Source organism: Pseudophryne corroboree, chromosome 12 (genome assembly GCF_028390025.1).
Source record: "Pseudophryne corroboree isolate aPseCor3 chromosome 12, aPseCor3.hap2, whole genome shotgun sequence".
NCBI lineage: Eukaryota > Metazoa > Chordata > Amphibia > Anura > Myobatrachidae > Pseudophryne > Pseudophryne corroboree.
Genome location: NC_086455.1, coordinates 7973309 through 7999747, shown reverse-complemented (window position 1 = coordinate 7999747; position 26439 = coordinate 7973309). Strand labels below are relative to the sequence as shown.

The 26439-nt window shown below is 48.2% G+C and overlaps 1 protein-coding gene across 1 annotated transcript; it reads left to right on the top strand.

The window, feature by feature from the left end:
- The first annotated feature begins 3245 nt into the window (after positions 1-3245).
- Positions 3246-25162, top strand: TADA1 (transcriptional adaptor 1). The gene is made up of 8 exons (XM_063946864.1): positions 3246-3487; positions 6037-6128; positions 14788-14853; positions 16635-16720; positions 17156-17365; positions 20400-20551; positions 22035-22194; positions 24854-25162. Exons 1-8 carry the CDS (start codon positions 3309-3311, stop codon positions 25001-25003), a joined length of 1095 nt encoding a protein of 364 aa, XP_063802934.1. The 5' UTR covers positions 3246-3308; the 3' UTR covers positions 25004-25162.
- The last annotated feature ends 1277 nt before the right edge of the window (positions 25163-26439 follow it).

Below are 26439 nucleotides of genomic sequence, written 5' to 3'. Positions count from 1 at the left end.
ACTTAGTATCTCAAAATATAGAGAAAATTTCTCTAAATATTTACAGTATCTCAAAATATTGACTTAGTATCTCAAAATAAGCTGTGCTGTTTCCATGAGGCAAAGCAACAGAAGCAAGTGTTCAAAACAAAGCTTAGCAGACCAACATGGATGCAATCATTGAAGACTATTTTAGGCATGGATACACAAATCGTGAAATTTTGGTGATTTTGGATGAATCAAATAATATGAAAATAAGCCTCCGGTCATTGCAGAGAAAGCTACTAACAAAAAATTTCTTTGGCGGAGACGAAATAAGACAGATGAGGCAGAAGTGGCGTCCTTCATTTACCAACAGCTACCAACGTCTGGCAAACAGTACGGCTACAGGTGGATGCGCCGGAAATGTTGGATGGCCGGGATTACCGACAAAGAAACTGTAAGGCAAAGGATGCGACTGATGGACGGGGATGGGGTAGATCTGTGTGCACGCAACCGGTTGAGACGACGTATGTATGTCAGTCGCGGGCAGAGCCGGCCCTAACCAATATGATGCCCTAGGCAAGATTTTGGCTGGTGCCCCTTAGCACCACCTCTGGTTCCGCCTCTGACCTTGCACCTCTTTCCCAGCACCATCACCCCTCACCCATAACAGTCCTTATTTTGGTGTTTGTACCCCCTATATTTTAAATAGGAACAGTTCGCACATTTGGCGCACAACCCAAAAAGGGGTGTGTTTTTGCTGGCAAAGGGCATGGCCACACAATAGTAACCCCAATTCAAATTACGAAACACAGTACTGCAACTTTATTCACATATGATCATGCGATAGTGTCCATAATTCACATTACATCCCACAGTAATATCACTTTACCTTATAAACGTTACTCCTCACAGTAGAGCCCCTTATTCACATTACATCACACTGAATTGCTCCTTAGTCACATTACACCACACCCTATTGCTCTTTATTCACATTAGATGACACAGTAATGATCTTTCTATACGCAACGCCACATAGTAGAGCACCTTATACACATAATGCCACACATTAGTAATGCATTTATACACATAATACCACACAGTAATGCCCCTTACACACATGAGACACATAATTAATGTCCTTATAAACATAATGTGTCTTACACATTATGACAACCTTTATTAATGCCCTTTTACACATAATGTCCCTTACACATATGCCGCACAATATTAATGCCCTTATACACATAATGACACACATAGTGCCCCCTACACATTTGCTGCACATTATTAGTGCCCCCATACACATAATGACACACATACAGTAGTACCCTGTTACACATATGCACATTATTAATGCCCTTATACACATAATGACACACATAGTGCCCCTTACACATATGTTGTACATTATTAATGCATTTTTACATGACACACATAATGCTCCTTACACATATTCCGAACACTACTGCACAACCAACCCACTCACATGCACACAGCACTCACACTGCCACTAACACTGGGACCTCTGCCTCTGCTTGGATACAGATGTGTCCTCATAAATCTTGCCTCAATGCTAACGTCGGGCACCTTTTTTATTTTGTTAAAATGCATCTTATTTGCATTGCTATGTGGCTAGGATGCACAAGCAGCTTCTGCTGATTAAACTGATATGCAGCATGCCTATATACTGTGTGAGACTGGCTGTATCTGCATATGAAATGCTACACACACAATATAGGCATGCCGCATATCATTTTAATCAGCAGAAGCTGCTGATGCCCCTAGGCATATCAAATGCCCTAGGCAATTGCCTAGTTTGCCTATGCCTATGGCCGACGCTGGTCGCGGGCCAAACTATGTATGGCACATAGGGAGTCATTCCGACCTGATCACACACTGACGTTTTTCGCAGCGCAGCGGTCAGGTCACTACTGCGCATGTGTATACACCGCAATGCACAGGTGCCTCATACGGATACAAAGCGGATCGGTGCTGAGCGATGGATTTAACGAAGAATCCATTCGCACAGCCGATCGCAAGGAGATTGACAGGAAGAAGTCGTTCATGGGTGTCAACTGACCGTTTTCAGGAGTGGATGGAAAAACGCAGGCGTGTCCAAGTGTTTGCAGGGCGGGTGTCTGACGTCACTTTTGGGCCCGGACAGGCTGAAGTAATCGCAGCGGCTGAGTAAGTCCAGAGCTACTCAGAAACTGCACAAACAATTTTTGTACCGCTCGGCTGCACAGACGTTCGTACGCTTGCAAAGCGAAAATACACTCCCCTGTGGGCGGCGACTATGCGTTTGCACGTCTGCAAAAAAGTAGCTAGCGAGCGATCAACTCGGAATGACCCCCATAGATGGATATGACAAGTTAAAGCCTTATGGCATATGTATCAGTTGTTGCATAGATGGCTTCTCTAGAAAAATGATATGGCTAGAAGCATACAAAACCAACAATGATCCTCGTATTGTCGCAGGTTATTTTATAGATGCTGCGACCAGACACAATGGACGTCCACAAAATGTCACATTAGATCACGGTACTGAAAATACCCACATTGCAGCAATGCTAATATTTCTGCACAACAGTGAGAATGAGAATAGTACGGAGTGTGGCACTTTAGGACTGACCGTTGTCAGTGACAGTCACCTCCCGCATTGTGTGTGACGGCGCTCATTGCTGTATGTGAGCAGCCTGCGCCGGGTTCCTCCCGCCTCCTGCCATCGTCATATCTTGTGTGTGCTGCGTGCGGCTCGTGCCGTGCCGGGATACGGTCGCTAGGTCGACACAGCTTAGGTCGACAGTTATTAGATCAACCACTGAAGGTCGACATGTACTAGGTCGACAGGTCAAAAGGTCGAGATGAGTTTTTCACAGTTCATTTTTTGGATTTTTTCATACTTAACGATCCACGTGGACTACGATTGGGAACGGTAACCTGTGCCAAGCGCAGCGGTAGCGGAGCGCGGCACCTTGCCCAGCGCGAGGGGACACAGTGCACTAATCGGGGTTCCCCGTCACCTAACAAAGAAAACGACGCCAAAAAAAGTCACAAAAACCCATGTAGACCTTTTGACCTGTCGACCTAATTACCATGTCGACCTATTATCCCTATCGACCTAATGCATGTCGACCTTAGGTGAACCTAATGACTGTCGTCTCTGAGATGCTGCGGGGCGGTGCCAGCGCTCTGATTGGCTCTCCCTTTCTCAGAGATCCAATCAGAGCCAGCACTGGGCCCCGTTGCCTAGCAACAGCCAGAAGAGGGGAGGGCAGAGCCTGACACACACAGCAGCCAGGAAGAAGACATAATCGGAGCACCATCGACTTACTTTAAATCTGATGGTAAGAAACATCGGCCCGCCGCCACCATCGAATGGTGAAAGCGCCGGTGCGGTAGCTCGGGCCTACATGGTGGCCTCTCAGCCTGTGGCGCACTCTCCGGCCATGGCGACGTTTGTCAGCGAGCTGGAGGCGGCTAAGAAGAGCCTGAGCGAGGCGCTGGGTGAGAACGTGAAGCAGTGAGTGACCCTTCTCTGTCCTAGTCTGAGTACCGGAGGCCTGCACATCCCCGGTCTGGAGTAGTGTGCGCTCCCCGCCCATGGGGCGCCCAGCTGAGCGCTTACCCTGTGTGCCCATGTGGCGGCTGTCACTATGTGTATCGCTGTGTGTGGCGCTACAGCTGCCTCCTGATAGGAAGGGTGTGTTCTGTGTCTGTGCGGGTGTACTGTTATTATTATTATTATTATTATTATTATTATTATTATGTTCTGTATTTACTAATACTATTTGCTTGAAGCGCTGCAGAGCCAGTGTCGCTGGGACATGTTCCCGCAGGAAGCGCTGCAGAGCCGGTGTCGCTGGGACATGTTCCCGCAGGAAGCGCTGCAGAGCCGGTGTCGCTGGGACATGTTCCTGCAGGAAGCGCTGCAGAGCCGGTGTCGCTGGGACATGTTCCCGCAGGAAGCGCTGCAGAGCCGGTGTCGCTGGGACATGTTCCCGCAGGAAGCGCTGCAGAGCCGGTGTCGCTGGGACATGTTCCCGCAGGAAGCGCTGCAGAGCCGGTGTCGCTGGGACATGTTCCCGCAGGAAGCGCTGCAGAGCCGGTGTCGCTGGGACATGTTCCCGCAGGAAGCGCTGCAGAGCCGGTGTCGCTGGGACATGTTCCCGCAGGAAGCGCTGCAGAGCCGGTGTCGCTGGGACATGTTCCCGCAGGAAGCGCTGCAGAGCCGGTGTCGCTGGGACATGTTCCCGCAGGAAGCGCTGCAGAGCCGGTGTCGCTGGGACATGTTCTCGCTGGAAGGGGTGCAGTGCCGGTGTCACTGGAACATGTTCCCGCTGGAAGTGCAGCAGTAACGATGTCACTGGGACATGTTCCCGCTGGAAGGGTGCAGAGCCGGTGTCGCTGGGACGTGTTCCCGCTGGAAGTGCAGCAGTGCCGGTGTCGCTGGGACGTGTTCCCGCTGGAAGCGCTGCAGAGCCGGTGTCGCTGAGGCATGTTCCCGCATGGAAGTGCAGCAGAGCCGGTGTCGCTGGGACATGTTCCCGCTGGAAGCGCTGCAGAGCCGGAGTCGCTGGGACATGTTCCCGCTGGAAGCGCTGCAGAGCCGATGTCGCTAAGGCATGTTCCCACATAGAAATGCAGCAGAGCCGGTGTCGCTGGGACGTGTTCACACGTGGAAGTGCTGCAGAACCAATATCGTTGGGGCGTGTTCCCTCTGGAAGTGCTGCAGAGCCAGTGTTGCTGGAGTGTGTTCCTGCTAGAAGTGCTGCGGAGCTGATGATGCTGGGGTGTGTTCCTGCTGGAAGCGCTGCAGAACAGCCGGTGTCACTGGGACATGTTCCCTTTATGACTCGACTCCTGCACATCGCACCTCTGTCACTGTCATTTATCGGAAGGTGTTTATATTGCATTGTGCAGATAAAAATGGGGGGTGGTCTGTATATTAGGTCAAGTCACCCTGCCGACATGAGGATATCGACACAGTGAGTCCTGCATGTGAGCACTGACAAAAGGTTATCATGGTCACAGTGTCATAGTGCTGCCACCTGTTCTAATAGAAAAATATAGTAGTGAAACACCGAATTGTTTTATGATTCTGACCCATTGTACCCCTTTCAGACATTACCCGGCTTCAGCCCAACTCGGACCCAGGGCACAGATCACGGGGTGATGCCAGGGCTACCAATTTCATGCAGCTATACCCGGGTTTTTTGGCATTCAGTGGGTGCTACCGTCCCTTACCAGTCAATTACTTTTAGGCTTTTTACCTTTTGAGACCAAAAGCTGGGCAGTCTACCCAGGTTGCAAGTCTCGGGAACAACCCTGATAGGGAGCTGAGCCGTGGACCTGGGACTGTCAGCCTGTGTAGACCCTTTTTCAGACGTATGCCAGACTCTGGTATATGCACATGTAAACACCCGTGTTCTGGGGTTATGTCTGAAAGGGGTTTTAAAGACATTGGGTTCGATTCAATTCAGTGCGCTAAGTCTGAAATCTGAGAAAACCAGTGGCGCCATGCTGTGTTGTGCCGTAGCGGGGCCCAGACAGCATCGCAGCGAGGCACTTATGTCAGAGAATGCCCGTTCTCACATCTAAACACCTGGTGTAAGGCGTGAGTACCGGCGTTCTGCGACAGAACAGCATGCGAAACTGAATAGTTCCGGGACCTCCTTCCTGGCGCAATGTGAATAGCCCCCTTTCTTATCACAGTAAGTCCTATCTCACGTGAGAGAGAGGTTCAGCCTTGTCCTGTCACTGTGAGCAGGGTATGCTGGAAACAAGAGCCGGGTGAGATGACCCAGGTTACCCGTTTACACTGCCCCTTAACCGAGGTCCTTCCCACTGAGCCACGACCTGTGCCCTGAGGACTGAGGTTGGGAACGCCTGTAATAAATGCTGTCATTCTGTACCTAGGGATGATACATATTGGATGGGGAGGTAGGTGATGAAGCTTTGTCTGGGAGACCTACTGTCATAGCACCAGCACTGTGTAATAGAAATCTATCAGTAACATTCTAGCTTTGGTTGCAGATTTCTCTAGTACCAAGATGTCGTTTCTTGTTTCAGATACTGGGCAAACCTAAAGCTGTGGTTTAAGCAGAAGATAAGTAAGGAGGAGTTTGACGTTGAGGCCAGACGGCTCCTCACACAAGAGAATGGTATGTGTAATGTAATACACAGGTTTCTGATAAACTTCCACATATGATTTATTTTCTAAATGATTGCTGATAAGTTGGTTGTTAAAATACCAGACGTCCCACACAACTGGCTCGCACCCTATTACATTGGCAGAGTTTTCTGTTTCTATAGGAACTTAATTAAGTAAAAACAAATTGTCACCTTTGTGATTATTATTTAAGTGTTTAAACCCTGTATGGGCTGGGTATGCTGAACCGGCGGCTGGGATCTCAGTGGTCAGCATCCCGGCCGCAGAATGCCGGTGAGGAAGGGGGGGGGGGGGGGGGGAGGAGGAGAAGGAGCCAACGCGGTGCGCTCGCAACAGGTTCTGTTTCCACTCTTGTGGGTGTTGTGGGAATGGTCCCCGCAAGTCGGCATGCCGACTGTCAGTCTTTTGTATGTTCGGGATGCAGGGAAAGTGATTGTGACCGTCTGTCATATAACTATACATCCCCCATGTATCTATTATTTCTCTGACGTCCTAGTGGATGCTGGGGACTCCGTCAGGACCATGGGGATTAGCGGCTCCGCAGGAGACAGGGCACAAAAATAAAGCTTTAGGATCAGGTGGTGTGCACTGGCTCCTCCCCCTATGACCCTCCTCCAAGCCTCAGTTAGGTTTTTGTGCCCGTCCGAGCAGGGTGCAATCTAGGTGGCTCTCCTAAAGAGCTGCTTAGAAAAAGTTTTTAGGTTTTTTATTTTACAGTGAGTCCTGCTGGCAACAGGCTCACTGCAACGAGGGACTTAGGGGAGAAGAAGTGAACTCACCTGCGTGCAGGATGGATTGGCTTCTAAGGCTACTGGACACCATTAGCTCCAGAGGGATCGAACACAGGCCCAGCCATGGAGTCCGGTCCCGGAGCCGCGCCGCCGACCCCCTTGCAGATGCCGAAAAGTGAAGAGGTCCAGAAACCGGCGGCAGAAGACTTTTCAGTCTTCATGAGGTAGCGCACAGCACTGCAGCTGTGCGCCATTGTTGTCACACACTTCACACCAGCGGTCACGGAGGGTGCAGGGCGCTGCGGGGGGCGCCCTGGGCAGCAATGAGAATACCTTGTTCTGGCTAAAAAATACATCACATATAGCCCCTGGGGCTATATGGATGTATTTAACCCCTGCCAGGTCTCACAAACACCGGAGAAGAGCCCGCCGAAATAGGGGGCGGGGCCTATCTCCTCAGCACACAGCGCCATTTTCCTGCTCAGCTCCGCTGCGAGGAAGGCTCCCAGGACTCTCCCCTGCACTGCAGAAACAGGGTAAAACAGAGAGGAGGGGGGCACTTTTTTGGCGTTTTTTGATATATTAAGCTGCTATAAGGGAGACAACACTTCTATAGGGTTGTTCCTATATATTTATAGCGCTTGGGTGTGTGCTGGCAAACTCTCCCTCTGTCTCCCCAAAGGGCTAGTGGGGTCCTGTCTTCGATAAGAGCATTCCCTGTGTGTCTGCTGTGTGTCGGTACGTGTGTGTCGACATGTATGAGGACGATGTTGGTGTGGAGGCGGAGCAATTGCCGGTAATGGTGATGTCACCCCCTAGGGAGTCGACACCGGAATGGATGGCTTTGTTTATGGAATTACGTGATAATGTCAGCACATTACAAAAATCAGTTGACGACATGAGACGGCCGGCAAACCAGTTAGTACCTGTACAGGCGTCTCAGACACCGTCAGGGGCTGTAAAACGCCCTTTACCTCAGTCGGTCGACACAGACCCAGACACGGACACCGAATCTAGTGTCGACGGTGAAGAAACAAACGTATTTTCCAGTAGGGCCACACGTTATATGATCACGGCAATGAAGGAGGCTTTGCATATCTCTGATACTGCATGTACCACAAAAAGGGGTATTATGTGGGGTCTGAAAAAACTACCTGTAGTTTTTCCTGAATCAGACGAATTGAATGAAGTGTGTGATGAAGCGTGGGTTACCCCTGATAAAAAACTGCTAATTTCAAAGAAGTTATTGGCATTATATCCTTTCCCGCCAGAGGTTAGGGCGCGCTGGGAAACACCCCCTAGGGTGGATAAGGCGCTCACACGCTTATCAAAACAAGTGGCGTTACCGTCTCCTGAAACGGCCGCCCTCAAGGATCCAGCGGATAGGAGGCTGGAAACTACCCTGAAAAGTATATACACTCATACTGGTGTTATACTGCGACCAGCCATCGCCTCTGCATGGATGTGCAGTGCTGGGGTGGTTTGGTCGGATTCCCTGACTGAAAATATTGATACCCTGGATAGGGACAGTATTTTATTGACTATAGAGCAATTAAAGGATGCTTTTCTTTATATGCGAGATGCTCAGAGGGATATTTGCACTCTGGCATCGAGAGTAAGTGCGATGTCCATATCTGCCAGAAGAAGTTTATGGACGCGACAATGGTCAGGTGATGCGGATTCCAAACGGCATATGGAAGTATTGCCGTATAAGGGGGAGGAATTATTTGGGGTCGGTCTATCGGATTTGGTGGCCACGGCAACAGCCGGGAAATCCACCTTTTTACCTCAGGTCCCCTCCCAACAGAAAAAGACACCGTCTTTTCAGCCGCAGTCCTTTCGTTCCTATAGGAACAAGCGGGCGAAAGGACAGTCATATTTGCCCCGAGGCAAAGGAAAGGGTAAGAGAGTGCACCAAGCAGCTTCTTCCCAGGAGCAGAAGCCCCCCCCCGGCTTCTGCAAAGCCCTCAGCATGACGTTGGGGCTTTACAAGCGGACTCAGGGGCGGTGGGGGGTCGACTCAAGAATTTCAGCGCACAGTGGGCTCACTCACAGGTGGACCCCTGGATCCTGCAGATAGTATCTCAGGGTTACAGGTTGGAATTCGAGAAGTCTCCCCCTCGCCGGTTCCTAAAGTCTGCTCTGCCAACGTCTCCCTCAGACAGGGCGACGGTATTGGAAGCCATTCACAAGCTGTATTCTCAGCAGGTGATAGTCAAGGTACCCCTCCTACAACAGGGAAAGGGGTATTATTCCACACTATTTGTGGTACCGAAGCCGGACGGCTCGGTAAGACCTATTCTAAATCTGAAATCTTTGAACCTGTACATACAAAAATTCAAGTTCAAGATGGAGTCACTCAGAGCAGTGATAGCGAATCTGGAAGAAGGGGACTTTATGGTGTCCCTGGACATCAAGGATGCTTACCTGCATGTCCCAATTTGCCCTTCACATCAAGGGTACCTCAGGTTCGTGGTGCAAAACTGTCATTATCAGTTTCAGACGCTGCCGTTTGGATTGTCCACGGCACCTCGGGTCTTTACCAAGGTAATGGCCGAAATGATGTTTCTTCTGCGAAGAAAAGGCGTATTAATTATCCCTTACTTGGACGATCTCCTGATAAGGGCAAGGTCCAGGGAACAGCTGGGGGACGTAGTAGCACTAACCCAAGTAGTGCTGCAACAGCACGGGTGGATTCTGAATTTTCCAAAATCTCAATTGACCCCGACGACACGTCTGCTGTTCCTGGGAATGATTCTGGACACGGTTCAGAAAAAGGTGTTTCTTCCGGAGGAGAAAGCCAGGGAGTTATCCGAACTTGTCAGGAACCTCCTAAAACCAGGGAAAGTGTCTGTGCATCAATGCACAAGAGTCCTGGGAAAGATGGTGGCTTCTTACGAAGCGATTCCATTCGGCAGATTCCACGCACGAACTTTTCAGTGGGATCTGCTGGACAAATGGTCCGGATCGCATCTGCAGATGCATCAGCGGATAACCTTATCGCCACGGACAAGGGTGTCTCTTCTGTGGTGGTTGCAGAGTGCTCATCTGTTAGAGGGCCGCAGATTCGGCATACAGGACTGGGTCCTGGTGACCACGGATGCCAGTCTGAGAGGCTGGGGAGCGGTCACACAGGGAAGAAACTTCCAGGGAGTATGGTCAAGCCTGGAGATGTCTCTTCACATAAATATACTGGAGCTAAGAGCGATTTACAATGCTCTAAGCCTGGCAAAACCCCTGCTTCAGGGTCAGCCGGTGTTGATCCAGTCGGACAACATCACGGCAGTCGCCCACGTAAACAGACAGGGCGGCACAAGAAGCAGGAGAGCAATGGCAGAAGTAACAAAAGAAAACCAAGTGGCGCTTAACAATCATAAAGTATAAAATATTTAATAGAAATGCACATTAAATACAATTCAACAACCTCCCGGGGGTGTGTAATAATTATTAAAACATCACAATGGCAGAAGCTGCAAGGATTCTTCGCTGGGCGGAAGATCATGTGATAGCACTGTCAGCAGTGTTCATTCCGGGAGTGGACAACTGGGAAGCAGACTTCCTCAGCAGACACGATCTACACCCGGGAGAGTGGGGACTTCATCCAGAAGTCTTCCACATGATTGTGAACCGTTGGGAAAAACCAAAGGTGGACATGATGGCGTCTCGCCTCAACAAAAAACTGGACAGGTATTGCGCCAGGTCAAGAGACCCTCGGGCAATAGCTGTGGACGCTCTGGTAACACCGTGGGTGTTCCAGTCAGTGTATGTGTTTCCTCCTCTGCCTCTCATACCAAAAGTACTGAGAATTATACGGCAAAGGGGAGTAAGAACGATACTCGTGGCTCCGGATTGGCCAAGAAGAACTTGGTACCCGGAACTTCAGGAGATGCTCACGGAAGATCCGTGGCCTCTACCTCTAAGACGGGACCTGCTTCAGCAGGGACCGTGTCTATTCCAAGACTTACCGCGGCTGCGTTTGACGGCATGGCGGTTGAACGCCGAATTCTAAGGGAAAAAGGCATTCCGGAAGAGGTCATTCCTACACTGGTAAAAGCCAGGAAGGAGGTGACTGCACAACATTATCACCGCATTTGGAGAAAATATGTTGCGTGGTGTGAGGCCAGGAAGGCCCCCACGGAGGAATTTCAATTGGGTCGATTCCTACATTTCCTGCAAACAGGATTGTCTATGGGCCTCAAATTGGGGTCCATTAAGGTTCAAATTTCGGCCCTGTCGATTTTTCTTCCAGAAAGAATTGGCTTCAGTTCCTGAAGTCCAGACTTTTGTAAAAGGAGTACTACATATACAGCCCCCGGTTGTGCCCCCAGTGGCTCCGTGGGACCTTAATGTAGTTTTGGATTTTCTCAAATCCCATTGGTTTGAGCCACTCAAATCGGTGGATTTGAAATATCTTACATGGAAAGTAACCATGCTACTGGCCCTGGCTTCAGCCAGGAGAGTGTCAGAATTGGCGGCTTTATCGTATAAAAGCCCATATCTGATTTTCCATTCGGACAGGGCAGAACTGCGGACGCGTCCTCAGTTTCTGCCTAAGGTGGTGTCAGCGTTTCACCTGAACCAGCCTATTGTGATGCCTGCGGCTAATAGCGATTTGGAGGATTCCAAGTTGCTGGACATTGTCAGGGCATTGAAAATATATATTTCAAGGACGGCTGGAGTCAGAAAATCTGACTCGCTGTTTATACTGTATGCACCCAACAAGCTGGGTGCTCCTGCTTCTAAGCAGACGATTGCTCGTTGGATTTGTAGCACAATTCAACTTGCACATTCTGTGGCAGGCCTGCCACAGCCTAAATCTGTCAAGGCCCATTCCACAAGGAAGGTGGGCTCATCCTGGGCGGCTGCCCGAGGGGTCTCGGCATTACAACTCTGCCGAGCAGCTACGTGGTCGGGGGAGAACACGTTTGTAAAATTCTACAAATTTGATACCCTGGCTAAAGAGGACCTGGAGTTCTCTCATTCGGTGCTGCAGAGTCATCCGCACTCTCCCGCCCGTTTGGGAGCTTTGGTATAATCCCCATGGTCCTGACGGAGTCCCCAGCATCCACTAGGACGTCAGAGAAAATAAGATTTTACTTACCGATAAATCTATTTCTCGTAGTCCGTAGTGGATGCTGGGCGCCCATCCCAAGTGCGGATTGTCTGCAATACTTGTACATAGTTATTGTTACAAAAAAATCGGGTTGTGAGCCGTCTGTTCAGAGGCTCCTACGTTTGTCATACTGTTAACTGGGTTCAGATCACAAGTTGTACAGTGTGATTGGTGTGGCTGGTATGAGTCTTACCCGGGATTCAAAATCCTTCCTTATTGTGTACGCTCGTCCGGGCACAGTATCCTAACTGAGGCTTGGAGGAGGGTCATAGGGGGAGGAGCCAGTGCACACCACCTGATCCTAAAGCTTTATTTTTGTGCCCTGTCTCCTGCGGAGCCGCTAATCCCCATGGTCCTGACGGAGTCCTCAGCATCCACTACGGTGACAATGTTAAATTCCTTTGTCGTATAAACAACCCTTTATGAAGCTAAGAACACTGTACGCTGTTTACTTAAGAAGTACCGTAATGGTACGCTAGTTGCGTAACGATCGCTCAGCCGTAGGCGAGACGCTCAAGCGTCACGTTCGCTCACGGCCCAGTGATCACAGGACACGTTATTGGTTATGTCTAGGGTAATGATTCGCTATGGCGTAGCTTACGCTCGAGACCACGAGGAGGTCACCAGCGATGCAGACGCTCACAACACTATACCTTTATGATAAAACCTTATACCAATGAAATACACTGAATACCTTAATGTGAGTACAGGGTGTAAGTGCAACCTTGTGTAACCTGACTATCTACAAAGCTGCTTGAGCGTCACCGACGCTCAAGTGAACACTTAACACTATAGGAAATACACAGATGCTGGTTTAGGTTCCAAAGCCTATTAACTGTATTATATCTAATATACTTGTAAAAGGGGATAACAGTACAAATGATACACTACAATATAACAGAGACTTCCTAACCACAGAACTAAACAATAAATACAAAAAGACAATACTACACTGACCTAAATGCAATACAATACAATACTATCTAATACAATACTAGCCTAGTCTAGGGGAGATATGAGAGAACAGAACAGAGAGAGATAGAGAGAGATGAGATGAGAGAAATTGGCTCACAGAAAGACAATGATTACGGAGAGAAACTTACGCACAAAGGGTATGATCGCCTGCGCCTCGATATCCAGCTCCCGGCTATCAGCAGATAACCGTTGATGAGAGAGTGAGAGCTGGATGTGGTCGGCCTGCCTATTTATGCCCCACACACAATGCAATCTCCTGGTCCTACAATCCCATTGTCCATTGGCCGAAGGAATTCGGCCCTGTATCATAACAAAAGGTCATAGGGTGATTCATACAGGTGGGCTGTGACGATTTCCAACAGCTCAGGTGGGTGGGAAACTGGGTTTCCCGCCGCATACCTGAGTATGTGTAAATAATAGAAATGGACATAAACTTCTTATGTCCATAACTATTCGCACGAGCGATTAATACGCTCCAAACCAACACCGGAATATTGCTAATTAAATACTCTTCCGATGGGTACCAAACACTGCTGTATGATTCCTGTTAGACCCTTTGTACGATATAAAGAGGGATTCCTCAGCTCTGGGACATTGTATTTTAACCAAACTTTCAGAATCTATCAAAGGGACCATGATCTATAAACTACATTAATTGTGAACATTTGTAACGAATGAGTCGCACGCTACGACTACATAAACTCTACCGTAAATACGCATACCGCGCCTGCGAGTGCACGTTATTGCGGGTATGCGAATCCACGGGAGAGCGCATGCACGCGCAGCGCGGACCAGTGTGCGGTGCAAATATGGCAACGTGCATTGAGACATTTTTCTGACTTTGACAACGGACTACGAGAAATAGATTTATCGGTAAGTAAAATCTTATTTTCTTCTGGTTTATTTATACTGTAATACTGTACCACATACAGTATCACTCTGCAGAAAGTACTGATGTAGTCAGACAGGAGGTGTTGTCTGCTCACCGTGGTGATAGTGGTGGTAATGAGGTCCGCTCACCGTGGTGATAGCGGTGGTAATGAGGTCCGCTCACCGTGGTGATAGCGGTGGTAATGAGGTCCGCTCACCGTAGTGGTAATGAGGTCCGCTCACCGTGGTGATAGCGGTGGTAATGAGGTCTGCTCACCGTGGTGATAGCGGTGGTAATGAGGTCCGCTCACCGTGGTGATAGCGGTGGTAATGAGGTCCGCTCACCGTGGTGGTAATGCGGTCTGCTCACCGTGGTGGTAATGAGGTCTGCTCACCGTGGTGATAGCGGTGGTAATGAGGTCCGCTCACCGTGGTGGTAATGCGGTCTGCTCACCGTGGTGGTAATGAGGTCTGCTCACCGTGGTGATAGTGGTGGTAATGAGGTCTGCTCACCGTGGTGGTAATGAGGTCCGCTCACCGTGGTGGTAATGAGGTCCGCTCACCGTGGTGGTAATGAGGTCTGCTCACCGTGGTGGTAATGAGGTCTGCTCACCGTGGTGATAGTGGTGGTAATGAGGTCTGCTCACCGTGGTGATAGTGGTGGTAATGAGGTCTGCTCACCGTGGTGATAGTGGTGGTAATGAGGTCCGCTCAACGTGGTGGTAATGAGGTCTGCTCACCGTGGTGATAGTGGCGGTAATGAGAATTCTGCTCACCGTGGTGATAGTGGCGTTAGTGAGATCCGCTCACCGTGCTGATAGTGGCGTTAATGTGAACTCTGCTCACCGTGGTGATAATGGCGTTAGTGAGATCCGCTCACCGTTGTGATAGTGGTGTTAGTGAGGTCTGCTCACCATGGTGATAATGGCGTTAATGAGAACTCTGCGTGTGTTTCCTTACAGTGCACTCACACAATGATTTCCTCCTGGCTATCCTCACCCGCTGCCAAATCCTTATTTCTTCTCCTGGTAAGTAAAGCAGTAATGGCTCCAGCATATAATTCCTATTGTTCCTACAAATACCATGCTTGGTTGATGATCACGGAGTCTTTATTCATGTTAAACAGCTGGAAATGTCATGTAAGTGAATTGTATAGCTTGCCCACTGTGTAGCATACTCCAGGCCTTACAGCTCAGGAAGAGGCAGGGCCACAGAGACATTTAGCAGGCCCCAGTACTAGAGAGGCTGCTTGGAATAGCATTGACTGTTAAGAGAGTGTACAGAGGGGGCTGTTGCTCGGCCTCCAGAGTCCAAGACTGGCTCAGCCAGGGGCCCTCAGACAGAGCTGGACCTAGGTATCTGGTACCCACCCCTCCTGACTCCCCAGGACACATTATTTGTGTCTACCACAAGAGCCATTAGACGTTTCCTTACAATGACTGAGACTTAGGAGGACATAAACTAAATTCTTTTTATTTTTAAAAACCTACCTAGAGATTACGTCAGGAGCTCAGTTTTGAGTAGAATTGAGCATCTGGTAACCCTGGCCATTAAATACTAGGGTAATACAATTTAAAATATTCTTCACAAACTTGTGGCACTACAAGTGTCAGCATGCACTCAGACCATAGATTTTATTGAATACTGGCGTTTGTAGGTCTATAACCGTGCCCTCTTGTGTAGCGCCTCCTGATTTTCTATATTAAAGTAATTCTTTTTATAAAAGAAAAATGCCTCCATAATGAATACTTCCCTGAAATATTTATTTCTTGTTCTGCTGTAAGCTAATGGAAATCTTGTAAGGGAAACGATAATACGTGGAATGCACTGATCACTTCTTAAGAGCACTCGACAAACAGTGAGTTAATCTCCTCCGGTGAGCCAGTCAGCCAATCAGGAGCAGTCTCTTTCACCGCTCAGCTAATCAGATATAGAATAGACTGGTTGCTAAGCTACGTATGGATGCCAAATGTTCCATGCTATTGTGTACTAACGTGGAAGAAATCAGCATGGGTGTAAATGTATGTACAAAATCATCGTGCGGTATTCATTTGTTATATCGTACCTGATCTCGGGTCTAAAGGGACGGGAGATCGCAGAGCGATATTTAATCGTTGTTTTGTATCGCACCCCTAAGTGTTGAGTTTACCTGCGTGAAGTAGCAAAACCTGACCAAACTAATGGATGCAACATGAAAAAAAAGTCCAGTTTGAGTTCTCAAACGGGTCACTTTTTGCTCATAAACAATTGAATACCGCCCATTGGACCTTATTCAGTAAGGATTGCAATTTTTGCTAAAAAGCAGTTACCGCGATCAAATAATTGCCGCCCAGAAATAGAGAAAAAAACGCCCATTGCAGAAATTGTGAATGCATCGCAATATGTGGCTGTTCGCAGAACCTTATGCAATTACCGGAACATCGAAGAGTTTTCCTATCTGCGCCAGGCAAGGTCGTCCACAATTCTTGCAACACAGGAGGCTGGAAGTGGTCATCGCTGACGTCAGAGGCCCGCCTTAAAACGCCTGGGTACGCATGTGTTTTTTTTCAGACACACCCAGAAAACTTTGGGTTTCCGGCCAGAAACGCCGGCTTGCTGTCGGTTAAACAGCGTCTGCATTGCGATCACATTGTGTACACATTTTCAGTGTGTACTATGACTCATGCGTGCGCAGTCGTTTGATAATCGTCCGGATTGCGATTCGCAAATGTTTGCAATCCTTACTGAATGAGGTCCATTGTGTCCTAAAGAAGACGAGAAGAACTTGTAGAAATTGTTATAATTTTATTTCCCTTTTCCCGCGATCAAGAGGGAGCCGGAGCGTTAAACTCTGCAACCAAACCTGGAAAGCCGAAGGGCAAGAAGAAGATCTCGTCTGTTCGCCAGAAGTTTGATGTAAGTTCATAATGGAGATGAAGAGTTCTGTGCAGGTCCTGTGGTGTGTACGATGTAATGCTCGCTATTTGTATGCCGCTTAATATTAGAGAAATATAAAGGATAGTAATCATTTATATAGCGCTCTTTCACGTACAGGGACGGAACTCCAAATTCATCTTTAGTATTACTTTGAGTATCCGTTGAACATGCTTCGTTCAGTAGTCACATAAGTAATTGGTTGTTTGCACTAGCACGCAGCCTGCCAATATGTGCGGAATTGGTGACATCAGCGAGGGTCTGCCTGACTGATATTACTGATGCCTGATTATTATTCATGAGGATCTAATGACAGTATTATTTCAGCCCACAAATTGTTTGCCCCACCTGTAGAGATGACAGGTCCATCTTAAATGAAAGAAGGCGTTAATGGTAATCTTCTTCACTCCTTACCAGCACCGTTTCCAGCCCCAGAATCCTTTGGCAGGAGCTCAGCAGTTTGTGAGCCGGGATCCCCAAGAGGAAGAGGAGCTGAAGTTGTGTTCCCACACGATGACGCTGCCCTCCCGCGGCCAGATGGAGGGACGGATGATCGTTACGGCTTATGAACATGGACTAGACAATGTAACGGAGGAGGCCGTGACTATAGTTATGCTTGCTCTGGAGGTTAGTATGATTGCCTTACACAGTTGATTGTAGGAATTGGGGGATCTGTACGGTGCAGTGGCTGTTGTGCATTTGTATGTCTGGAGATATAAGCACTGTGTACATAGTGAGATCAGAATATAGTCAGGAATGTAATAGTTGTTGCTGTATATCTCTGTGCCACCACTCATCCAGAGACCACCTACACTATGGATCTGATTCTGAGTCACTTACTGCCCCATCTAGCGACGTTGAGCCCCCAGCCACTGTAGACATACGCATCTCTTCATATATACTGGTGACTGAGTTGGAGGCATCTCAGCCGTTTATCTCCATACGTGTAATAGGTGTTTGCTGGCTAGACGCTTGGAGGAGAACCATTTTGTGGGAGTGTCAAGCAATTTTGATTGACATTGTGGTTCCAGTTGATGATTTTAGTAACAGGATGAAAGATGAGTACAGTGAATGTGGGAAAGGTAATCTGCTGAAAGAGGGTTTGGTCTGGGAGATGGGTGTGATGGAAATAGAGAGGGTAGGTGTCTGCCAGGAACTACTGTAAAGATTGATGGATCACTGACAGACGGTGGAGCGGCAGATGTTGTTGGATGTATTAGTACTTATAAACCATTGATGTTTGAGCAGAGCAGCAAGTCTTGTGTCTGTTAGGAAATGTGACGGGTTGGGCGGCATCCTCTGTGTCATTATGTTCATATCACCGACACAAGCGTCTGTCACTGACACAAAGGGAACAGACGACTCTAGTGACATGCTCAAACATTTCTTTGAGGATAGATGGTTCCTTAGATCACTTAAGGCGGGTACACACTGGCCGATACATCGGCCGCTCTATTGAACAGCCGATATAACGCGGGTCCGTCGGCCAGTGTGCATGGGCGATATGTCTGTGAACTCCGTCGTTCCTCGGAGGAATGCTTGAGCATGTCACTAGAATCGTCTGTTCCCTTTGTGTCAGTGACAGACGCTTGTGTCGGTGATATGAATACAATAATACAGAGGATGCCGCAGCTAAATGAATTGGGCAGTGTGATCAATTAGCAGCAGGGTAAACCCCGCAGCTAATTGAATCCCCCCCCCCCCCCCCATAGTGAAGAGTTTGATTATACTTTAATTGCAGTTAAATCTCTGAAATAAAGACCTTCCAGATTTGATGCGGGTCTCAAACTTGGACCTCAAGGTATCCTAACAGTCCAGGATGTAAAAATATTAATGCTTAAGCACAGATGATAAAATTGGTACCTCAATTAGTTAAACGATACAATCTGTGGACAAGCATGGATATCTTTAAGATTTGGACTGTCACGGTGCGGCAACCACTGCTGTAGACTAATACATGGATGTGCCTGTTATATTGTAGCCTCTTGTATCTACAGATGTAGCTATGCCATATTGCTGCACTCCGGTCTGTGACTATTTGCAGCCATCGATCGCTCCATTCATTCCATTAGGAATTAATTTAGCGATCACCGGCTGCGAATAGTCACAGACCAGCATGCAGCAAGCCGTGTTTCTGCATCGCAGCGAAGATGGCTACATCTGTATTTCACAGAACAAGAACACTGGGCATACTGTACATTTGTGTCTAGAAAGAGAGTTCTGTATGAATTGATGTTGATAAGAAGTTAGAATTTGTTATATTGTATAAAAAGTCAATGAAGGTTTATGAGACTATTATTACTTCTTTATAATTCAGAGTTTTCTACACCAATAGGTAAATGTAACAGGTTACTATAGTGGTTCTCAAACTGCATGCCATGGCTCCCTGGTGTGCCGGTACACTTGCAGGTGGTGCACAGGACCAAGTCAAACTATTTATTGCCAATGTAATAGGTAAAACCAGTGCTAGTGGCTGCCAGTCATAAAATATGTGGACAAACAAGCAAATCTTGTTCCTCACCATGTAATAGAACCTAAGGATGACCTATAAGCAGGGCTGAACACCCACATGTGTGTACACTAATGCATACTGACCCTTTTCCGCAGTGGTCTTGGATAAAAAGAAATTGGCCAGCAATCTGTTAATATATACGCTACAATGCAGGTGGCTTTATCCTGTAGGACGGAGGTTCCCAAACTTTTTTGAATCGCGGCACCCTAGAGTATTAGAATTGTCTCACGGCACCCCTAGGCCTAATGTTTCTTATTGAGGAATTCAGAAAAAAATATGAAATGAAGTAAATTGTGTTTATATGTCATCCATAGGTTGTAACGTGGCGAGGGACAGGATTCACTTCTGTTTGCCCACATATTGTATAATAGGCAAAACCTGTGCTTGCGGCTTCCAATGACATTGACCATAAATAAATAATTTGAATTGGTCCTGGACCACCAGCCCAGGGCAGCCGTACAAGTGCCCAAGGTACCCCAAGGGTACCACTGCTGTAAGGTGTGGTGTTCTCATCCACTGAAAGTTTGAATGAACTTTTCAGTACTGAAGATAAACTATTTTATTTTTTCCCCGCAGGACAAATGTAATGGTAAAGAGGAGTAGAAACAAACAAACAAACAAACAAAAGTACATACTGAGAAATAGATGCAAATACAAAAGATAGATCCCTGTAATGGCATGGACAATAGTAAGCATGTAAAATACTAAGGGTGGTATCCTATTAGCCGTGGTAAATTGCCGCTGCTAATTACCGCACCCAGGGCTATTCAGTTATCCTCGAGCCGCCACTTATCTGGGATTTTGTTTCCCTGCCACAGGCAAGTGAAACCAAATCTGTGATAAGTATGCATTTTATGACGATCACAGCCGTTAACATACATCGGTCTGTAACTTCTCCACGTTCCTATCTGTGTTTGCATGAAAAAAAATTTGTTCATAAGTAAACAGGTAATTGGATAGGCCAAATAAAAACTGCAAATCCCTCCCCCTGTTCTAGGCGCCCAAAAATGTTTGAAGTCCGTCTTTGATACCAGCCTTACAATAAAAAGTAAAACTTGTTCAGGTAAAGAAGAATGCAAGTATAGGGAAGCTATTTCCCCCCCCAAGGACCAGAATTCATGACTTAATGGTTATTTCATTTATCTGTAGAAACATCTGAAGGATCTGATAACCTCAGTGGTGTCACGTAGACAAGCCTATCGCCTAAAAGACAGACACTTCAAATACGCATTTGGCTGCAATATCAATCCCCAACCTTACCTGAGAAACAGCGTGGCCACCTACAATCAGCTGCTAGAATGGTAAGTGTCCTGTTATTTGCCAATTAATGTATTTGCTTTCAATTTAAAAGGGGCTGCTGATCGCAGGTGGGGTGTGTGGGCAGTCAGGAGTGGATTTGAAGGTGCTGCTGTGGGTTGGTGTTCACGGGTTGAAGGGGGGATGACCGCGTGGGGAGTGGGTGCGGGCAGTTGGGAGTAGATTTGAAGATGCTGCTGTGGGTTGGTGTTCACGAGTGGAAGGGGGGATGACCGCGTGGGGGGTGGGTGCGGGCAGTTGGGAGTGTATTTGAAGGTGCTGTTGTGGGTTGGTGTTCACGGCTGGAAGGGGGGATGACTGCGTGGGGGGAGGGTGCGGGCATTTGGGAGCGGACTTGTAGGAGCAGCTGTGGGGTGGTGTTCACGGCTGGAAGGGGGGATGACTGCGTGGGGGGTGGGTGCGGGCAGTTGGGAGTGGATTTGAAGGTGCTGCTGTGGGTTGGTGTTCACGGGTGGAAGGGGGGATGACTGTGTGGGGGGAGGGTGCGGGCATTTGGGAGCGGACTTGTAGGAGCAGCTGTGGGGTGGTGTTCACGGGTGGAAGGGGGGATGACTGTGTGGGGGGAGGGTGCGGGCATTTGGGAGCGGACTTGTAGGAGCAGCTGTGGGTTGGTGATTGTGTTGGGGAAGGAGGGGGGGGGGGTTGGGACAGTAGAGAGTGGACTTGAAGTGTAGGGGGGGGGGGAATCTACTCTGCCGCTGCTTCTGATAGTGACAGGTATCCCGGACCCACAAGGGCAGCACAGATGGTCCGCCTACTTATCATTCAGTTGGAGGAAAGTTTTCACTAGACTGAAATGATTAGTTGGGCTTATGGCAGGTTTTCAGCTGTGTGGGAGTGAACGCCTGATCATCATTTGCTCCCACACACTGCCAGATTATCCTTCTAACTAGCTGGTTGGTTGGAATGATATGGATTTGATGCATGGCCTCTCTCACTTGCATTGAGAGCTCCTCTGACCCAGTGTGGGTTCACAGCAACAGCCTCCAAATGCCAGTACCACACCTGAAATCAATTCCAGGCCATTTGTCTGCTTAGCTAATAGTGAAATGAAGGAATCGCCCGCACCAATCCAGGAAACAGCCTTTCAGTCAAATCTCCATTTACTTTTGGTTCCTTGCAAAAGAGGGGGCTACGTATTGTAAAGTTGTAATTCCTAAACCCTTCCTCCAATTCGGATGTGAATACCCTCAAATGAAAGCTGATAATCTGCACTTTAAACCCATATTCATTAAATAACAATAACTTGAATATGTTTTGGTAAATGGCTAAGGTAAAGAAAAATGACTGTGCCCAAATGTATATGGTTTGTCTGTATCTCCTCCCTCCTCATACTGGAGCCAGTGGTGTAACTTGGAGGAGGTAGTAAATGAAACACGGACTGCACCTGGCATGTAATTCAGTCACCGTCTATCCTCAGGACCTGACGTAAAACATCAACATTTCTCGTGAATATTTGTTTTCCAGCCAACCGATGTTTTCTGCTACGGGAAACCAGAACCCCGGGACCACTGTACATCCGGATGACGCCGAGCAGCAAGCTGCCCTCTTACTAGCCTGTTCCGGGGATAACCTGCCCCCTAGCCTGCCTCCAGTCAACATGTATGACCTCTTAGAAGCTTTGAAGGTAATGCCATGATAATGAAATTGTATTCCTGTTAGTATAATGTGTTATGTTGCGTGTTTATAATGGATCGCCAAGTTTAGAAGTCTACTTTACTTACGTCACAGACGCAGACGTCTACAGAGCCATTTTGTTCATCACGTAGTCCATGCAACACTCGCTAATGTTTACACAGTAACGTACTGACCGTACCTGTATGTGTTCTAAAACTGACAGAGCACGGATACGGTATGTACCAATGTTTCCATCCACGGCCAATCCTCTGTTCCTACAGCTCTGAGCAATTATAGATTGGCTGCTTTATTATAGGAACTGATATTCCCCCATGATAACCTCCATTATTTGTACATTCACCATCTGCTAGCACAGCTCTTATTGACCCTTACACCGGCCATACATCAGGTCGACCGGAATTATATGCGAGTCTTGAACTCCCCGGCCTCACGATTTGCTGTTTAATGACACACGATGTGCTAACAACATGTCGTTAAAAGATTGATCGTATGACTCTCAAAAATAAAACGGGGAAATGTCAGTCAAAATGATGCAGATCGAATGATGCATCGTATGTGCATAAAAACATAGTACGATGTGCGTATGATTACGACAGATAATAATGACCTGCACTTATGATCAGAAGATGCGACCTTCAATCCGCGGGACCACGCATTGCATCGTAATTGTACCCAAATAACAGATGTGCACACGATGCATCGTACGAGGCGCCCAGCATTGGATACCCGAATTTTGTATTTTCTTTCATGCATCAACCTGTTTTAGAATGGTTTTATTTATTTTAAATTGTGTTTTTATGTGAACATTTACACTTTTTACAAAAGGTTTATACTGATTTCTATCACACCTTTATTAGTATTGGTTAATTAAGAAAAAGAAGCCTGTTACCTTTTAGGGTTTCAGTAGTTTGGTCAATGTATAATGGGTGTGGTTTTAATAAATCTGCAGTAAAAATATAGACAAGTCAAAAGGTCGACATGGAATAGGTAGACAGTAGGAAAGGTCGGCAGGGTCAAAAAGTTGACGCAATTATTATTTTTTGTGTCCTCGTATGTTTCACCGTATCTGAGGCAAACTATTGGAAATGTATATCCTCGCGGCCTGGCCACGCTACGGGCAAGGTGTCTGGCTGCACTCGCCACTGGTTACTATTCCCAGTCGTAGTCCATGTAGATGGTAAATGATAAAACCTGACTTGTGTTGACCCATGGAGTGTCTCTCTTCTTACTGTAGATCCATCGGCTGGATTCTGCTTGTTTTGCTTCCCTTTAGACCAGGGGTGTCAAACACAAGGCACGCGGGCCAAATCCGGCCCGCCAGACCTCGTCTGATGGCCCGCGGACTCGCATTTCAAACATGGGTGGGTCCGTGGGACGCGCTTCGCTGCAGCCAATCCCTAGCCTGCCAGATTGATTGATGGCTCTGTGGCCCGGCTGCAAACTTTAAAAATAGGAGGTGGAGCCTTGCCAGTGCGGACTTGATGGCGCAGCTCTCCTCGATTTGGTGAGTTGTGCTTCGGACAGTGGATAACCTGCGGCTGGAGGAGGGTGTTGGGGTCTGAGAGCTGCCAGTGTTCCGCAGCCGGGGATCGGGGCTGGGTACTCCGTGATCCCGCGGCCAGCTCCGGGTGGTGATGCTGCTTTAGCTCTGAGCTGTTACAATCAGCGGTGACAGGGGGGCTGACTGTTCCCGCGGTGGGGGCTGGTTCAGGTCCCCGAGCTTCCGGCATTACAATGAGTCTCACTGACTCATTTAATGCCGCCACCAACGCTGCGCCTGTCTGCCCACCACCAGTGCCCCGGAGCCCTGTGCATTAAGACAGTCACTGCACAGTCAGTGACTCGGGTCCCGACTCCCGGCCGGAGGGGGAGAAGGAGATGCTCTGCTTTCAGCTCCTCCACCATAGACTCAAATGCTGCATGTGCCCGACTTGTTTAACTATTCCAAGTCCCTCTCTCTATTGCTGTTCACACGGACACCTGGCTGTTACACCCCGGTCCTGATTGTCACCAGCGCCAAAAGTTCATGGGAGGGATGCATAGAGTCACTGGCAGCCATCTCCATGCACAGTGACAGCCCCTGATTGTAAGCACTACTGATGCCAGGCAGGAAAATGCAATACTATTGTTGTACAAGTGGAAAGTGCTGCTCCTCCTCTCTCTCGCTCCTCTGCCCCCCCTCTCTCTTCATGTATCCCCCTCTATGCATCTCCTTCCTCTCTGTCTCCCCCCACTCTCCGTCTCTCCTCCTTTCTCGCTCTGTCTGTCTCCCCCTTTCTCTCTCCGTCTCTCCCCCCTCTCTATCCCTATCTCCTCACTATCCATTTCCCCTCTCTGTCTCCCCCTCTCTCCGTCTCTCCCCCCTCTGCGTCTCCCCCCTCGCGCTCTCTCTCTGCGTCTCCCCCTTTCAGAGCTAGTTATTACTTACATTATTACAAAAAACAGTAATAATTGAATGCAGTGACATTAATTTATGATAATAAAGAGTGGACACATAGACCTACAGATACAACCGGCCCTTTGATGGGGACCAAACTGCTGATGCGGCCCCCGATGAATTTGAGTTTGACACCCCTGCTTTAGACCATATATGTTTCACTTTCCTGTAGTCAGATCTGTGTATGATTGGTGTCGTTGTTGTCTTTCAGATACACAGAGAAATTATCCCATCACACACAGTATATGCACTGAACATTGAGCGGATACTAATGAAGCTCTGGCACCCTAATGAAGGGGAGCTGCAACAGGACAGAATTCACCGACAGAGGCTATCAGCCAAGAGTGGACTATTATGCTGAGCGGAATATACCTTTCTAAGGACTCATGGACCACGTGCCAGACCTATTTTTGTTACTTGCTCTCAGATTTTGTCCTCTGCAAAAGACAGAATTGGAACAGTTTATTAAAATTACATGATTTTTTTTTTTTTTTTTATAAATAAAAAGAAAAGAACAAAATTTGTATAAATCAGTTTGTAAAAAATGATTTTAGTAAGAAAGATTCCCAGCCAGGGACATAACGGAATGCTCCAACGTTTTATTTTTGGGTTTTTGTTTTGTTTGTTTGTTTGTTTCTCTGACGTCCTAGTGGATGCTGGGAACTTCGAAAGGACCATGGGGAATAGCGGCTCCGCAGGAGACTGGGCACAACTAAAGAAAGCTTTTAGGTCACCTGGTGTGCACTGGCTCCTCCCACTATGACCCTCCTCCAAGCCTCAGTTAGATTTTGTGCCCGGCCGAGGTTGGATGCACACTAGGGGCTCTCCTGAGCTTCTAAAAAGAAAGTATATAATTAGGTTTTTTATTTTACAGTGAGACCTGCTGGCAACAGGCTCACTGCAGCGAGGGACTAAGGGGAGAAGAAGCGAACCTACCTGCTTGCAGCTAGCTTGGGCTTCTTAGGCTACTGGACACCATTAGCTCCAGAGGGATCGACCGCATGGAACTGACCTTGGTGTTCGGTCCCGGAGCCGCGCCGCCGTCCCCCTTACAGAGCCAGAAGCAAGAAGAGGTCCGGAAAATCGGCGGCAGAAGACATCAGTCTTCACCAAGGTAGCGCACAGCACTGCAGCTGTGCGCCATTGCTCCTCATACACACTTCACACTCCGGTCACTGAGGGTGCAGGGCGCTAGAGGGGGGAGCCCTGAGCAGCAATAAAAACACCTTGGCTGGCAAAAGTACCACAATATATAGCCCCAGAGGCTATATATGAGGTAAATACCCCTGCCAGAATCCATAAAAAAGCGAAAAAGGGGCGGAGCTATCTCCTTCAGCACACTGGCGCCATTTCTCCCTCACAGCTCCGCTGGAAGGAAGCTCCCTGGCTCTCCCCTGCAGTCTACACTACAGAAAAGGGTAAAAAAGAGAGGGGGGGCACTAAATTTAGGCGCAGTATATATAACAGCAGCTATAGGGGACATAATTCAGTTAGTCCCTGCATTATATAGCGCTCTGGTGTGTGCTGGCATACTCTCACTCTGTCTCCCCAAAGGGCTTTTGTGGGTCCTGTCCTCTGTTAGAGCATTCCCTGTGTGTGTGTGCGGTGTGTCGGTACGGCTGTGTCGACATGTTTGAGGATAATGATGTGGAGGCGGAGCAGATGCCTATAGAAGGGATGTCACCCCCTGCGGGGCAGACACCTGAGTGGATGGACTTATGGAAAGAATTGCGTGCACGTGTCGACTCCTTACACAAAAAATTTGACGACATGCCAAATGCGGGACAGCCGGCTTCT

Excerpts from the sequence above, each read along its gene's own strand:
- TADA1 (XM_063946864.1), top strand. The coding sequence starts at position 3,309 with ATGGTAAGAAACATCGGCCCGCCGCCACCATCGAATGGTGAAAGCGCC. Across the intron at positions 20,552-22,034 it reads TACAATCAGCTGCTAGAATG|CCAACCGATGTTTTCTGCTA; the intron begins GTAAGTGTCCTG and ends TTTGTTTTCCAG. Across the intron at positions 22,195-24,853 it reads ACCTCTTAGAAGCTTTGAAG|ATACACAGAGAAATTATCCC; the intron begins GTAATGCCATGA and ends GTTGTCTTTCAG.